Source organism: Bactrocera tryoni, chromosome 1 (genome assembly GCF_016617805.1).
Source record: "Bactrocera tryoni isolate S06 chromosome 1, CSIRO_BtryS06_freeze2, whole genome shotgun sequence".
NCBI classification, from domain to species: domain Eukaryota; kingdom Metazoa; phylum Arthropoda; class Insecta; order Diptera; family Tephritidae; genus Bactrocera; species Bactrocera tryoni.
The window spans coordinates 12,338,796-12,355,732 of record NC_052499.1 but is presented as its reverse complement, the minus strand read 5'-3'; the positions used below and the strand labels follow the sequence as shown (position 1 = coordinate 12,355,732).

The window sequence follows — 16,937 nt, the reverse complement described above, 5'->3', positions numbered from 1 at the left end:
TCAACTAAATTTTGCCCGAAGACACATGACTTGGTCTAAGGAGCGACATTAGGTCGTATTTTCTGATGAGAAGAAATTTAATTTCAAATTTTTTTTTTCACGACTTGCGCAAAGAGGAGCACGATTTGGATCGCTTAACTAGTCGGGCCCTGGGATTAAAGGTGTATCCCATTACGGCCTTTTCGAATTGCACGCGGAAAATGAACACAAATAATTATAGCTGAGTATTTGCATTACCTACCCTTTTTATACTCTTGCAATATGTTGCTACAGAGTATACTTAATAATTTGTTCACCTCATGGTTGTATGTGTCGCCTAAAACTAATAGCGATAAATATAAGGTTATATGTGTATAGATAAATGACCAGGATGACGAGGGAAGTTGAAATTCTGGTGACTGTCTGTCTATCCATCCGTTGGACCGTGCAAGCTGTAACTTGTGCAAAAATTAAGATATCTTGATGAAAATTGGTACACATTTCCCTATCAAAAAAGTAAGTCCTACTCGGACCACTGCCACGTCCACAAAACGCCATTAAACGAAAATGTATAAAAGGTCATAACTAAAGCACAGGGGATCGCAGTAGTAAAGCGCAAAAGTGGATAAGAAATTTTGAAAAAATGGGCGTGACCCCGCCATCTATTTGGTTTAATGTACATATGTGTCTCTTAAACCACTTCAGCTACAATAACCATATTCGCTCACGAGAAATTCCTTTAGCACCTTAAACTAAAAACTTCCCAAAGTGTGATAAATCAATGACTAATTGTGCCATTTATGTACATACATAAAATTTAACACACGAAATGGTATGAGAGGGGTTTATGGGAGCCGTACAAATATGGTATATGGTACAAATTGGACGATGGACATGATGCCGCCCACTTTTAGGTAAAATCACATACATCTCGAGAGTCGCCCGACACATTTCAATAAAATTTGGTATGTGACATTCTTTTCAGATTCCTATGTCACCGTGGAAAAATGGGCGAAAACGGACATCAACCGCGCCTACTTCCTATATAGCAAAATTTTAAATTCCAATTGATCTTTCACTTTCCAAAACAAGAAGCTATTATTATAATGGGATAAAACTTTTCACAAATAATCAAATTTTATTTATTCTGAATGCTCAAGCTCGTATGTGAAATTTTTAAAATTTGGAATAACTGCACGGGATCTCTACCAAACTGCATAAATAAATTAAAAGGTTTTAATCTTTCAAAGTCGAACGTGTATCTCAAATAGTTACTTTTTCACTTTAATTTTTTGAATTATCAATGTATCAATATCGGTTTTTGTTATATATTTTTTTTCTTTTCTCATTTTTTTAGGTATACGCTACCCATATTTTTTAAAGGTCGTAAAAAGACTCTCGACACGAAAGATTTATACAAAGCGTTGACGGTGCATAAATCAGGTGAGTTTATATTTTGTTTGTGAGCATGAATCACAGTCTAAATGGTATACTTTCGTTTAGCGTTAGTTTAAATTATGGCCACAAATTCCTTAATATCCCTGTTTAATAACTTTTGAGAAATTCTATTGTAGAAAAAATGTGTATATATTTTGTTCTGAGTATGAATTTCACATTTTTTTACTACAACACTTTGCTAGAAGTAGTTTTGACGAATTTCTTCACGAAGTTGCATTGTACATAACATAGTAAAATTTTTTATAACATGGTGTCAATAAATATTGGGTAGTCGAAAAAGTCTTTTCGTATTTCTAATCAAACTTCAACTAATTTTTTTATATTTATAATGAACTTTAATGAACCAAATATGTACCATTTTGGTCGACCACTCTTACCCATTTTTCCGCTAGAGACATTATTCCATCAGTGTAAAACTTTTCTGGTTTCTCGGCGACAAACTGCGACAAGTCATTTTCACAGGCTCTCTTGAAGCCAACTTTACTCTATTAAAGGAGTTCTGCATTGATCGAAACAAATGGTAGTCCGATGGTGCAAGGTCAGGGCTATATGGTGGATGTATCAAAACTTCTCAGCCCAGCTCCCAGTTTTTGCCGAGTCAGCTAAGATGTGTGTGGTCTAGCGTTGTCCTGATGGAAAAAGAAGTCCTTTCTGTTGGTCAGTTCTGGCTGTTTTTTTTTTCGATTGTTTGATTGATAGATTGATAGTTAAATGTATAATCAATCGTTCGACCAGGCTGGAGCAGCTCATAGTGGATGATTCCTTTCCAATCCCACCAAACGCTCAGCATAACCTTTCGAGGCGTCAATCCTGCTTTGCGGCCATTTTTTGAGCTTCAACACGCTTGGACCATGATTTTTTTCGCACATTATTATCGTATTCGATCCACTTTTCGTCTCCTGTTACCATTTGCTTCAGAAATGGTTCGATTTCATTTCGTTTCAGCAAAGAATCACAGATGTTAATTCGGTCCATTAAATTTTTCCCAGTCAATTAATGCAATACCCAAACATCGTGTTTCTTTTTGTAGCCAGCCTTTTTTAAATGGTTCAAAACCTTTTGATGATGATTGTTAAGCTCCTTAGCGATGTCAAGGCTTCTGGTCAATCTTTTTCATAATTTCATCGACTTTTTCCACGATAGGTCGACCAGAACGAGGTGCCTCTTTCACATCGAAATTTCCAGAACGGAAGTGAGCGAACCATTGTTGTGCTACACTAACTGACGCAGTTCGTCTCCGTAAACCTCACAAATTTCATTTTCATTCTTCAACACTGGATTTAAATATGTTTTCTCCCAATCTAATTAAATTAATGATGATTCATTTGAATGCTAACAACTATTTTATCTTCAAAATATATCTACAGCCTGAGTAGATTACCAGCATTATATTGATGTATAGTATAGTTAAGAAAACATATTATTAAACTAGAATGCTGTTGGCGTCAAAAATTGTGTTAAGTACACTCAGCACCGTTACAATGACATTACGAATGCAGCAAATAGCGTTTCACTAATAAATAATAGCGAGTGGAAAAAAATGTGAGACTAAATCATAAAACAACAGCAATAAAATAATTATGAATGCACTTCTACTAAGTAGCGACAGCATTGTTTGTGTAATACTTTTAGCGGAATCTAGATTGTCTTTACAATTTATATATTTACTTATGTATATTTCATTGATGCTAATATTTGTTTGTGTATTTGCGTATATTTTTCTGTGTTGTATGCTCCAATTTTTTAGTACATTACTAAGTCGAACGCCGTGCACACAATAGACCTACATTCAAGTGCATTTCTATATACCATAAGCTTCAATACATAAATTAGTAGTACAGGACAAAGTTGCCACCCAAAATGTTTTTCCTACTACATGTAAGGTTTTTCAAAGGGGAACTAGACAAGTAGACCGCAATAGGGCAAGTAGACCGCCGATAGGGACAGCTACGACGCCATATTTTTCCCGCTCTTTTGACATTTCTCTTTAGTAAGGTTTGCCATTTCATCATGGAAAGATATACGATTCAACAACGAGTCGAAATTATTAAAATTTACTACCGAAACTCGGAGTTAGTGGCCTCAACTTTAAGAGCTATTACAAGGCGTTCCTAACCTCAATCAATCGCTGGTGAGTGTGAAATTGCCTCGTCTAGTATTCAAAACACTCACTTAACGTTTGAATTAAATGTATTTAAATGGAAATATCGTTGAATTTTTTTATTTCAAACCAAAGATACATATATTTTCAGCATTTTTTAAGAAGTACTTAATTTTTTTTTTTGAGTTAATAAACCAAATCACCAGAATTATTATTCTTTTATATACAAGTATTACACAAATTCATTTAAAGCTAATTGGAATTTGGATTCCGTTTCAGCTCTGATAACGTATAAATACATAATGCCAAATTGCTTTTTATTCAAGTTGTTGTTGATTGTATACCATTTGTATATATGTATATGTATATACATACAATTTTTTAATTGAACTAAATTGGTTTGTTTATAAATGACGCCGCACCACGCTTGAAGTATTTTCGTTTTTTATATTTGCCCACAAGTCAAGACAATGTTAATGAATTCTTTGCGAGATCTACAAATACATGCATTATTCTAAATGAAAGAAGAATTACTCGTATTTCTTTCAACTTATGTGCGCCCCACTTCTACGTTACCCATTTAAATAAATAATCAATCACGAGGGTGACCAGAATTTTTTTTTGATTCATAACATGAAATGAAATAGTGACGCTATCTCTAGTACTGTTGGCTAAGTCAGCATGGCTGCACGGATTTTTACTACCTCGAAGACAATCTAAAAGCTCATTTCTGTCCGCTTGATTGAGTGTTCTTTAAACGAACTTTAACTCTTGCATTCTGATGGAGCTTTGAGATTTGGGCAGAGAAATTGTCGTTTTTCCTTTTATAGCAAATCATTTATTGTGCCTCTGCATTAAACATTTTTTACCCACGACCAGTCTCCACAACAACAACTCTTCCGCTTCTTTTCTGGCGTAGAAACCGCTTACGCGGTAATAGTCGAGTTAACAACAGCGCGCCAGTTTCTTTTTTTCGCAAGGTGGCGCCAATTGGAGATTCTAAGCGTAGCCAGGTCCTTCTCCACCTGGTTTCTCCAACGGAGTGGAGGTCTTCCTCTTGCTCTGCCTCCCCCGGCGGGTACTGCGTCGAATACTTTCAGAGCTGGAGGGTTTTCGTCCACACGTACGACATGACCTAGCCAGCGCAGCCGCTGTCTCTTAATTCGCTGAACTATGTCCATTTGGGTCAACCGACTTTACGTGAACTCGAAAGGTTTCGCGAACTTTATTTACCGGACTCTGATTGAATATCACAAATATATTACATAAATCTCACGATCCCGAAACTAGACATCTTTTTTACAGAGCCTATCAACGCCCATGGGCCTAAGGCGCAGTGAGCTATCTGCCAATGAAAATTAATAATGATTGCTAATGTTTCCTAATACAGAGGATGCAGATGTTGAATCAATTATTTCTCCATATTATTACCGCATAAGACTGAGTTTGGCAAAGAAGTTCTAATTAGCCATCCTAACCAAGTAGGAATTCTAGGGTGTGGTTATATACATAGATTTTCAAACTCCACTGATACAGACGGCTTAAACGATTATCTAGATTAATGATGCATGCATAATTTTTTGCAAAATTATAAAATTAAATGTATGTACATTTGTGTGTATTGCATGTACGGTGTCAGAGAACAATAAACGCTTATCGTTGTAGTGATAAGAAATAAAAACAAATTTAATGAGAGGAAAATTTAAATTTAAATTTGTTATTGTTAAAATATTTATACTGAGATTTTTTTTATGTCCACATGCTTACATATTTACATATGTATGTATTTAAGGATGTACAAAATATGTCATATTTACTTTTAGCTTTTCGAGTGACTCGAATTTTTTGTTTCCTAGCGAAACACTACATACGCCCACACATTTACGTTTCATAAGCCTTGCCAACAAAAAATATTTCCAACAGTTCTGCATTTCGATGTATCCACATACTTGAATTTCGTTAAGTACTCTGGACTCTCATAACAGTTGGCAGCACTTAAACCAGCTAAACTATCGGCAAAACCAAACTAAATGTCACCTGCTGCGGTATTCTATATTATTGAAATTTAAAGCTTGCCTTTGGCATATCTACCCTGTAAGAAAATCAGTTGTTTGCAGTCAGTTGGTCTCATTTACAACAAGTAATTGCTTTGCTATACGGCACAGTGGCATGGACGATTACAACGTCTGATGAGTCGACGTTACGAGTTTTCGAGAAAAAGGTTCTGCGAAAGATGTATGATCCTTTTCGCGTTGGCTACGGCGAATATCGCATTCGATGTGTCGATGAACTGATGAGATATACGACGACATTGACATCGTTCAGAGAATTAAAAGGTAGCGACTACGCTGGCTAGGTCATGTTGTCTGAATGGACGAAAACCCTCCAGCTCTGAAAGTATTCGACGCAGTACCCGCCGGGAGAAGCAGAGGAAGAGGAAGATCTACACTCCGTTGGGAAGAAGAACAGGCTTAGAAGGAGCTGGTTTCGCTTGGAATCTCCAATTGGCGCCACGTGGCGAACAGAAGAAACGACTGGCGCGCTGTTGTTAACACGGCTATAATTGCGTAAGCGGTGTCTATGCCAATAAAGAAGAAGAATTGCTAAATTGTAGTGGTGAATAGGAAGTATGCTAACTCCGTTGGTCCTCCATTTGTAAAAAAAAAAGATGTTAAAAGTATTTCTGTTTCACTAGAATGTGGTGTCAACATCGATTTTATTTCGACTATGGTTTATAACCTTATGCTACATGAGGTATGTAGCGCGCTGTCTACTCTTTTCACTGCCGTACCACATTTTTTTTAATAAATCTAGACAAGTTCTGCGACCGTTTTACTTTTGCGGTACACTAGACATGTCATACTAACTCGCAGTTAATGAAAACAGAAACATTTGTGAATACAAACTTACATATTTGCACAAATGTATTCGTATATTTGCCGGCCGGAAAGCTCGGAGCAAAACAGTTAGGAAAAATATAATAGTTGAACAACCAAAACAGTGTCTAATATGTATGTACATATGTATGTACGATAACAAATGTGGTAAATGTCAAGACCAAACGTGATTAAATTTACAAAATTTGCATTTGTGTACCAAATTAGAAGAAGTTCAGTAGGAAAATGAAGTCACTAAGATTTGGTTATTTAACCTCCAAAAAACACGCTAGGATATATGTATGTATGTAGGTAGGGTTACCATATCGGTGTCAGTCAAAATCAGTCCTGTTGCATATGGTACCCCTAGATATAGGTTAGGTTAAAATAGTAGGCCAATAAGCCAAGCATAGACCAGTTTTGGTCCTTTGCGATACCAGATGGAGTTCAGTTGCCGTATCCATGAAAAGTAGTCTTTTTACGATGCCTGCTATTGACGCAAATCTAAACAGACTCTGCGGCGTCACTATCAATATCTCCTCCAGTGTATCATACCATGTTGACCCTAGAAGCTTATAGCGTAGCCTTATCAATGCAGGACAAGTACATAAGAGACTCTCCATTGTTTGCCTGATGACTTGCTTTAAAAATTTCCTGCAGCCTTCTCGTTATGTCAGCCCCATTCTGCGGGCGTGTGTCGCCACCAGACAGTGACCAGTTAGTATTCCAATCATGTTCCTACAATCTCTTCTATCGAGTGCCAATAGGAATTTTGTGTACATGCGATCTACCGTTGTGCACATGACTTCTCCAGTTTTGCACCCTGGTAGCTCGTTCCATCTGGTTTTGATTTTCGTTATCATACTTTTGTCCAGATCGTCATATAGATATTGTATCGGTTTCCCAATGTTGAACACGTTTTCTGCTGTTAGCCGTACACCATTCTTGGCAAACTCGTCCATTATTTACGATACGAGGTTACTGCCTTGATTACTGCTTGGCTGTCTTCGGGATGTTGACTCTGGAATTGTCTGCTGGTGCATTACAGACCAATGCAAAATTTGCAATAGCAAAGACCTCAGCTTGAAATATACTGCAGTGGTCCGGCAACTTAAATGGTTGCCTTGTGTTTAACTCTGCACCATATATTCCCGCAACAACTCCATTGTCCATAAGATAGAACATCCAGCTAACATACCTTTACGCCAGCCATAATTTTGTGTTTGTTTGTTATTATGTTTACTTTGAACCTTCTTTCCCAGTTGAAAAGAGGGATCATATAGTCGATGTTTGCCCAACCACCATTACCCACCGAGCTATACCTGAATGTTCTATATGTAAATTATTCTGCAGCCAGTAGTCTTCTCTCCAATTTTGTTATGCAGTGTTGGCAGGTTTAGTATCAGTTCAAGAGCCTCCGATGGAGTTGTTCTTAAAGTCCCGTTATGCCCAGCACAGCAAGCCTCTGAACTCGTTCCATTGGCTTCAGGTGGATGGATTTCCGTACGCCTGTCCATCATACTACTGCACCGTAGAGTAGAATTGGTCTTACAATAGCCAGTGCATGGGAGAGCCCCCAGGTTGTGCCGAGCATCTGCTTACATACATATAAAGTGTTGCTAGCTTTTCTAATTTTTTCTTCCACGTTGTGTTTCCAGAGCAGTTTGCTGTCCAAGACTACCCCAAGGTACTTGGTGCGGTCCTTGAGAGAGTTGTGTCACATTTATCGAAGGGAACCTCCATAGCGGAATTTTATGCTAGATTCCGTAGAGTTGTTGTTGAACGCTCCAGAAATGTCCAGAAAAACTTCAAGAGCGTATTCCTGTTATTTAAGAACCCTTTCGATATTAAATACCAGTGTATGGAGTGCAGTCTTTACTGAACTGCGCTACGTACATGTGTCCTTGGACAAGCTTCTAGGAGACGCTGCGGCACTATTGTACGCGTCCAAGATTTTATCCAGCGTTTTCAGCAGGAAGGAAGTTAAGTTTATAGGCCTAAACTCTTTTGACAAGGATGGGTTGTTTCTACCTGCCTTCGGTATGAAAACTACCCTAGCCTCTCGATGCGTGTGGCATCCATAAAAATCACCTTTAGCCACGGCACGGATAGACAGAGCGCATTCTGTAGCACTGCTGGAGTGATTTCGTCCATACCGGGAGATTTGTATGCGCCGAATGAGCGGATTGTCCTATTTTTTTCTATTTTATTCTCCGTAAAGATGTATTCGGAAACGTTTACCGCATTACTCTCTTCATAGCTACACACTTGACAAATAGTTTTTTAAATCGAAATAGACTATAATTTCAAATATTCCCGAGAATTATATTCAATATCAAGCGTACTACTCAAGTCGTATACCTTAAATTTTTTTTTGATAACTTTTTGCTGACATCATTATAGTACTATACATTTTTTAAATATTGCTTTTCGTTATTGGTAAAACTCAATGAGTTTTAATCAAACATAAGAAGATATACTATACACATACATATGTATGTATCTTCGTACCTACATGTCCCATTTTTTACTCCGCGGCCATTGAACTTTTATATATTTTATATAAAAAAATTCCTATCTACACATTTACATATGTATTAAAGTAGACAAGATTGGAGATGAGCATACAGCCAAACCTCGATTATTCGGATCTGCTGTTGTTCAGTGCTTTTTTTAATTTTGACTTTAGGTTGTACAGTCAGTTATTAACATGCTGATCACCTTTATTGGATGTGATTCGAATATACATATTATACATAAGTATGTACTATGATCTCAATAGCACCAAAACTTTCAAGCATTTAAAAATTCTTTACTCGATATTTGGAAAATCTCTTGAAATGGTCGAGAATACGTAGTTTTCTTAATTTCGAAATTAAGAAAATCTTAGAATAAAGCCTCGGAACATTTCATCTAATAGTTAATATTTTTTCATTGTTAGAGACAGCGTAGAATTCTTGGATCTCGTGCGAAACGTTGATCAAAACCGAGCTTTGAAGATGCTCAGTGTAGTAAGCTTGAATACTAGAGGTCGGAATTTAGAAAACTATTTTTGCCTCGGCGTGTTGTCAACCAATAAAATAATATAAATTTGCTACCACTTAACACAAAGCTAAGATCTAAGAATCTCGTATTACCTAATATTTTATTGCAGAAACCCTTGGTAATGATATGAGTGCATCATGGGAGCGGGAACTGAAAGGTAAGGAGACATCGAAGAAGGAGCCGAGCCTACTTAGAGCCACAATCCGTGTCTTTGGTTGTCGTTATGCGCTCTTGGGTCTAGTCCTGCTGATACTTGAATTGGGTCTCAGGTAAATATCACGAGAAGCGCTGCTATTTTCACTCGCATAACAATCAATTGTGTGTTTCTGTACTGTAGAGCTTTACAGCCTCTTTTTTTACTGGGTCTAATTGCGTACTACTCGCAAGGGGAGGAGAACATAAACACGGCTTACATCTATGCAGCCGGTATAATACTTTGTAGTGCTTTAAATGTGATCATCATGCATCCCTACATGTTGGGCACCATGCACGTGGGCATGAAAATACGTGTGGCTATGTGTAGCATGATTTATAGAAAGGCGCTGCGCTTAAGCCGCACAGCCTTGGGCGAGACCACCGCCGGGCAGGTGGTTAATTTGATATCAAACGATGTGGGTCGCTTGGATTTGGCGATGATTTTCGTACATTACCTTTGGATTGGCCCAATCGAGACAATCTTTATCACCTACTTAATGACAATAGAGGTGAGTTATCTAACTACATTCCCGCTTCGTGACTTCTAAATACCTAATTACGTCATAAACGTTTGCGTGTTTGCTCAATTACAGATCGGTGTTGCGGCCACTTTCGGTGTGGCCTTCATGTTAGCTTTTATTCCGCTTCAAGGTTGGCTGGGCAAGAAGACGTCAGTGTTACGCTTGCGTACCGCTTTACGTACAGATGAGCGTGTGCGCATGATGAACGAAATCATCTCGGGCATACAGGTGATCAAAATGTATGCGTGGGAAATACCATTCGGCAAGATGGTGGCCTATGCGCGCAGAAAGGAAATCAATGCTATACGTAAGGTGTCGTATATACGTGGTATACTGTTATCGTTCATCATGTTTTTGACGCGCGTCTCCGTTTTTCTAAGTTTGGTTGGTTATGTACTGCTGCAACAGGTGCTGACGCCGGAGAAGGCCTTCGTCATTACAGCTTATTATAATATTTTGCGCACCACAATGACCGTTTTCTTTCCACAAGGTATTGCAACATAAGGATATAGATGACTGTGTACATATGTATTTTAATCACTTTTTCATTTCCCGAAGGTATTTCACAGTTGGCTGAGGCCTTAGTGTCCATTAAACGCATACAAAAATTCATGCTATACGAAGAGACTGACATCGTTGATAAATCCGTCGATAATCCCAACTACCCTGGCAGTAACCAATCCACCGTTGTGAAAGACGACGAAAAATCATTGAATAGAAAAGAGGCGGAAAAGGTATTCGCATCCAATGGGCACGCAACATTGTCGGAGGCTGGCATTGTAATGAGCCATGTGAAGGCTAAATGGGATTCTAACTCAGCGGAATACACATTGGACGATGTGAATTTGCGCGTGCAACCCGGCACATTGATTGCAATTATCGGACCAGTGGGTTCGGGAAAATCGAGGTGTGTTCCAGTTTGTAACAAATTTACAAGCAAATAATATATTTTCCCTACAGTTTAGTACAAAGCATACTCGGTGAATTACGACCGGAGTCGGGTACCATAAAGGTGAATGGCACTTTCTCTTACGCCTCGCAAGAACCTTGGCTTTTTACCGGCACCGTACGCCAGAATATACTCTTTGGCCAGCCAATGAATAGACGTCGCTATCAGCAAGTGGTAAAGAAGTGTGCACTGGAACGCGATTTCGAGCTACTACCCTACGGCGACAAGACGATTGTGGGCGAACGTGGTGCCTCGCTATCTGGTGGACAGAAGGCACGTATTAGCTTGGCGCGCGCAGTATACCGTGAAACCTCAATCTATCTGCTGGACGATCCACTGAGTGCGGTAGACACTCACGTGGGCCGTCATCTCTTCGATCAGTGTATGCGCGGTTTTCTGCGCGAACACATCGTGGTGCTGATCACACATCAATTGCAGTTCCTACAGCAGGCCGATCAAATTGTTATCATGGAAAAAGGACGTGTAAGCGCCGTGGGCACATATGACTCATTGCGGGAATCCGGTTTAGATTTCGCAAACCTCTTGGCTGATCCCGAGAAAGAGGAGGCGGTAGAGGAAAAGTCGCGCTCGCGGTCCAGTAGCAAAGTTTATAGCAATCGCCGAAATAGTGAGGCCTCGCTGAATTCTGTAGCAGACTCATATGTTGAAGAAACACCAATGCAACAGCAAGAGACACAAGAGGAGGGCAAAATTGGTTTGGCATTATATCAGAAATATTTCCGTGCCGGTGGCGGTTTTCTCACATTCTTTATCATGTTGTTCTTCTGTATGTTGTCGCAGCTGCTTGCTTCAGGCGGTGATTGGTTTTTGGCCTACTGGTAAGTGTATTGGTATGACTATGACTTTGTGTATTATATCGACGGAAACATCAACTTATGCTAAACCTTTAATCGTTCGTAGGGTAGCCAAAAAGGGTCGCGATGGTAAGATGTATTCAGCTAACATCAATGAGACGCGCATCGATGACACTTTCGATAGTTTCAACGATACGACTACACTGCCGTCAACAGCGCTACCTGAACAGGAATCGACATTCATGACTCTGTTGCGCGATGTAGGTGTCGACATGGATGCTGAAATGTTGGATATTTACATATTTACCGGCATAACCGTGGCTACGGTTGTCATCACGCTCGCGCGTAGCTTCCTCTTCTTCAATGTGGCCATGAAAGCTTCCACTAATCTGCACAACTCCATGTTCCGCGGCATCACGCGCGCTGCGATGTACTTTTTCAACACAAATCCCGCCGGTCGCATATTGAATCGCTTCTCTAAGGATATGGGTCAGGTCGATGAGATATTGCCATCAGTTATGATGGACGTCATACAGATATTCCTTTCCCTTTTCGGCATTGTTGTTGTTATTGCCGTTGTGAATCCAATCTTCCTACTGCCAACAGCTATATTGGCAATATTCTTCTACTACTTGAGATCGTTCTACTTGCAGACGTCAAGAGATGTTAAGCGATTGGAGGCAATAAGTAAGTGGTGGTGGTGGAATTCCCTTCTAATATTAAATTTGGACAGTAATTTTTTTTATTGCATTCTCATTTAGCGCGTTCACCCATCTACTCCCACATGGCTGCCTCGCTTTCTGGCTTGTCGACGATACGCGCGTATGGCGCTCAACGTGTGCTCATCTATGAGTTCGACAACTATCAGGACCTGCACAGCTCCGCATTTTATATGTTCATCTCCACATCACGCGCATTCGGCTACTGGCTTGACTGTTGCTGCATTATCTATATTGCCATAATAACACTGAGTTTTTTCCTCTTTCCACCGGCTAATGGCGGCGATGTGGGCTTGGCCATCACACAGGCCATGGGCATGACGGGCATGGTGCAATGGGGCATGCGTCAATCAGCTGAGTTGGAGAACACCATGACCGCAGTGGAGCGTGTAGTAGAGTATGATGACATCGAGCCGGAGGGTGAGTTGGAATCGTCTGCCGATAAGAAACCACCAAAAACCTGGCCAGAAGAAGGTAAAATCGTCTTTGATGAACTAAGTCTGCGCTACTTCCCTGATCCAAAGGCCGAGTATGTGTTGAAATCACTAAATTTTGTGATCAAACCTCGCGAAAAAGTGGGCATAGTGGGACGCACTGGTGCGGGCAAGTCATCGCTTATCAATGCGCTTTTCAGGCTCTCATACAATGATGGTTCGATAGTTATCGACTCACGTGACACCAAAGAAATGGGTTTGCATGATTTGCGCAGCAAAGTCTCAATTATACCACAGGAGCCAGTGCTCTTCTCCGGCACTATGCGTTACAATTTGGATCCATTCGATGAGTATACGGATGCCAAATTGTGGGAGGCGCTTGAAGAGGTGAGTGCGTATTTTCGATTGCTTTTAGCAAATGCTAAAATTACTTGTGGTTTTTTATTGGCTTCACAAAGGTTAAATTGAAGAATGTCGTTGCTGAGTTGCCTAGTGGTCTGCAAAGTAAAATCTCTGAAGGCGGCGCCAACTTCAGTGTTGGTCAACGTCAATTAGTTTGCTTAGCACGCGCTATACTACGTGAGAATCGTGTTTTGGTATTAGACGAGGCCACCGCGAATGTGGATCCACAGACGGATGCGCTCATACAGCTGACCATCAGAGATAAATTCAAAAATTGCACTGTACTCACAATCGCACACAGGTTGAACACGGTTATGGATTCGGACAAGGTGTTAGTCATGGACGCTGGTCAAGTGGTGGAGTTTGGCACGCCATATGAGCTCTTAACAAAGAGCGAAGCGAAGATTTTCCACGGCATGGTGCAGCAAACGGGCAAGTCTACGGCTGAAAATCTAACTAGAGTTGCGCAGAAAGTAAGTGATTGACGCTATATATGTACATATGTTTTTACAATAATAATAATAATTAATAATGACTTTTTCCAGGCGCACGAATTGAACTTGAAATCGAAAATGGAGTAAAAGCGTTGCTGTGTCTAGTAACTAAGAATTGTACTCAATTTGAATGAGTTTGCCAAGCGAAAACGCAACTTTTTTATTCTAGTGGAATTTTGTAGTTGCATTAACTCCGTCACACATGTACATTCGTGTCTATGGACTTTTGACAAAAGAACTGCTGCTCGTGATTACGCTATAAGCAAGCCCTTCAAACCTTAAGAGTGTATATATGTAAATTTTATTTTCTTTGCTTTTGTGAAAAGTCCAGATCAACCGATATAGTGCATAAATTCGCTACGCACATACATACATAAACTTATATATGTAGTTAGGGTAGCGTGTACTTTTAAGCACAAATGCAAATAAGCACTTGTAATTCTAATTTTTAATTATTTTATTTTATCGCTATCATTTGTAGTTGTTGTAAGTGTTAAAGTGATTTTGTGTAATAGCTTTAAGTAAATAAGTATATACATACCTACATACATACATATGTCATTTTAAACATGCCGCACTGAAGTGTCATTTACGATCAACATACATATATACATAAATATATATTTCCATAAGCATATTCATATATTTTATATAAAATGTATTTGCCTTTTTTGTATTTGTATTTGTATTTGTATAATAATACAAGTTAATGTACTGCTAAAATATATTTCTTATGATATTTAAAATTAATGTAAACGAAAATTAAAAAAATAATGAAACAATAAATATACATTGAAAATGTGCCTTTACATAAGTTTATAAGAAACAAAATTACCAATTTATGTATAGTATACGGATATGTGTATATGGAAAATGAAATAGTATGTGCTGTCATTGTTTCCACTGCAAATAAACGTCCGAAAATTGAAATGATCAAACTTTAAGTGTGCATTTTTTTTGGTTTAATTCAGGGGTCGTAACAGTTATGAGGAAATGAGCTAATTCAATTAAGTTTAATAATTATTTTTCAATTTATATTTTTTCCTCACAAAATAATTGTTATATTTTGATTTTTATTTTCGCTTATTTATTGAGTTTAAATAACTTACGCAAAAAATTGAATAGTAAGCTTTTTTCTTGGCAAATAATACTCTCACGTTGTTACTTTCAAATCGTAAAGGCAAAACAAAAGGCTTACTCTTTAACTCTTATACCGTGAATTGTTTAAAAGTCAATAAATAATAAATAAAAGTTGACAAATAACTCTTATTTTGTAAGTAGAGTACTAGAAACCTTTGGAGTCAATTATTTTTTTACCGAGATTTTTTAAAGCAATGGATTTCATGGACAAGAGCGATTTCGAACGAACACTTTTTTGAATATGTCGTTAGTGAGGAATGTTAGCGACGAGCAGCATAGAACTCGTTCCTACGAAATTTGGGTTTAAGTAACCGGAACGGAGCCGGATTTTTATTCGGTCAAGGACTGTCTACTCGGCACCATGCCTCGAAATGTCTTCAATAATACTTTCTGCCGCTACAGCAACAACAAAAGCAGTATTGAACTGGTTTTTACGCCGAAATACATGCAAATATACTTGTACTATGGAAAACTTATGTGCACGAGCTAGGAAAATATGTTTTGTTTACCAAGGGAATACAAGCTAACGAAATATAGAATAATTTTAAGCGACATAAACAATTTGTTCGTGAAAGTTATATTTGTATGTATATCTCGCGGCACGTTTTTTGTAAGAGTTCGAGCGATAAACCTATTTACCAAGTTTACCCAATGGATATAATAATTTCAAAAAGAAAGTCTACAGAAGGCATATTTGTAAATGCTTTCCTTAATATTTCAAAAATTTCAAAACATAGGTTTGACTGACAGTTTACACATTTTTTAAATAATATATTAAATTTTATGTAAAATGTCAAACACATACATATATTTACTCTCTTTCCAACTGATAATTCACCTATTCACCACAGAAACTAGAACAAGCTGGCTACATGCGCACACCTCGCATGTGGCAACACTTGTCAGCACTGAGCAAAACAAAACAATGATAAAAATCTACAACGCCAACAACAAATCGTCACTGACAGTTTGTTTTTTGTTTTGATTATTGTCACTGCACCAACATTCAAAAATCACTGCACAAAATTCCAATCAAAAAATTACAGAAAAAAGTCAAAATTATTTCAAGCACGAATAAAAAATGTCTAAATAAGTTTTGTGAAATATTCTAAAAATTGTGTGAAGTAAATGCACGCGACTCACAACTACTAGGTGAGCAGCAGCAGCGCCTAAAATCATGCTACAATGCGCCATTGAATAATTCAACAAATAAAAGCCAAATAAAATGTAGTGTTCTTTTACTGAAAGTGAATGTCGAAAACGGAAATAGCGCTGCATATGCAACACACAACAATCATTTGCGATATAAATAAATAAGAGATCGCGTGTGAATATGAAATAAACGAAGCAATTGATTTTGTGTTGCGTATTTGCTGCCAATGCAGGAGGGTGGAAAATTCAATAATTCGATTCGATCAGCTGCCACGACTCTTGCGATTGTTGGTATTGGCATTTGCGGTAGGGTGGAAGGGTGTCGTGCAGTGAGTTATTGCGCGCCCGACACAGGTCGTGAGGCAGGTGATTGCGATTGACATTGCCGGATGAGTGATTAGTGATGAATTGCTGTGTAGCGGTATTAGTAAGCACACAACATATGTATGTATGCATATATTCGTATATATATGTACGTACATACATTGTATATGTGTGCTTGTGTGTGCCAGCGGTGGTGGCGTATGAGTGCTGAGAAAGCTGCATAAAACAGTGCATTTTTACATGACATATGTTCATATGTACATATGTACATATGTACTACGTACTATATATATAACCATACAAATCGGGTGCTTTCATCGAATAGTTTGAGCA

The 16,937-nt window shown here is 38.5% G+C and overlaps 1 protein-coding gene across 5 annotated transcripts in view; it reads left to right on the top strand.

Moving 5' to 3' along the window:
• The window catches only part of LOC120782274 (probable multidrug resistance-associated protein lethal(2)03659), a 37,775-nt gene extending 22,843 nt beyond the window's left edge, over positions 1-14,932 (top strand). For all 5 annotated transcript variants that reach the window (XM_040114465.1, XM_040114468.1, XM_040114466.1 and 2 more), the window contains exons 4-13: positions 1,337-1,422; positions 9,569-9,728; positions 9,797-10,163; positions 10,248-10,665; positions 10,734-11,082; positions 11,136-11,963; positions 12,046-12,626; positions 12,701-13,479; positions 13,551-13,967; positions 14,040-14,932. In XM_040114465.1, coding sequence (XP_039970399.1) covers positions 1,337-1,422; positions 9,569-9,728; positions 9,797-10,163; positions 10,248-10,665; positions 10,734-11,082; positions 11,136-11,963; positions 12,046-12,626; positions 12,701-13,479; positions 13,551-13,967; positions 14,040-14,075 — 4,021 coding nt within the window. In that variant the 3' untranslated portion in view covers positions 14,076-14,932. The remainder of the gene's footprint in view (positions 1-1,336; positions 1,423-9,568; positions 9,729-9,796; positions 10,164-10,247; positions 10,666-10,733; positions 11,083-11,135; positions 11,964-12,045; positions 12,627-12,700; positions 13,480-13,550; positions 13,968-14,039) is intronic.
• The last annotated feature ends 2,005 nt before the right edge of the window (positions 14,933-16,937 follow it).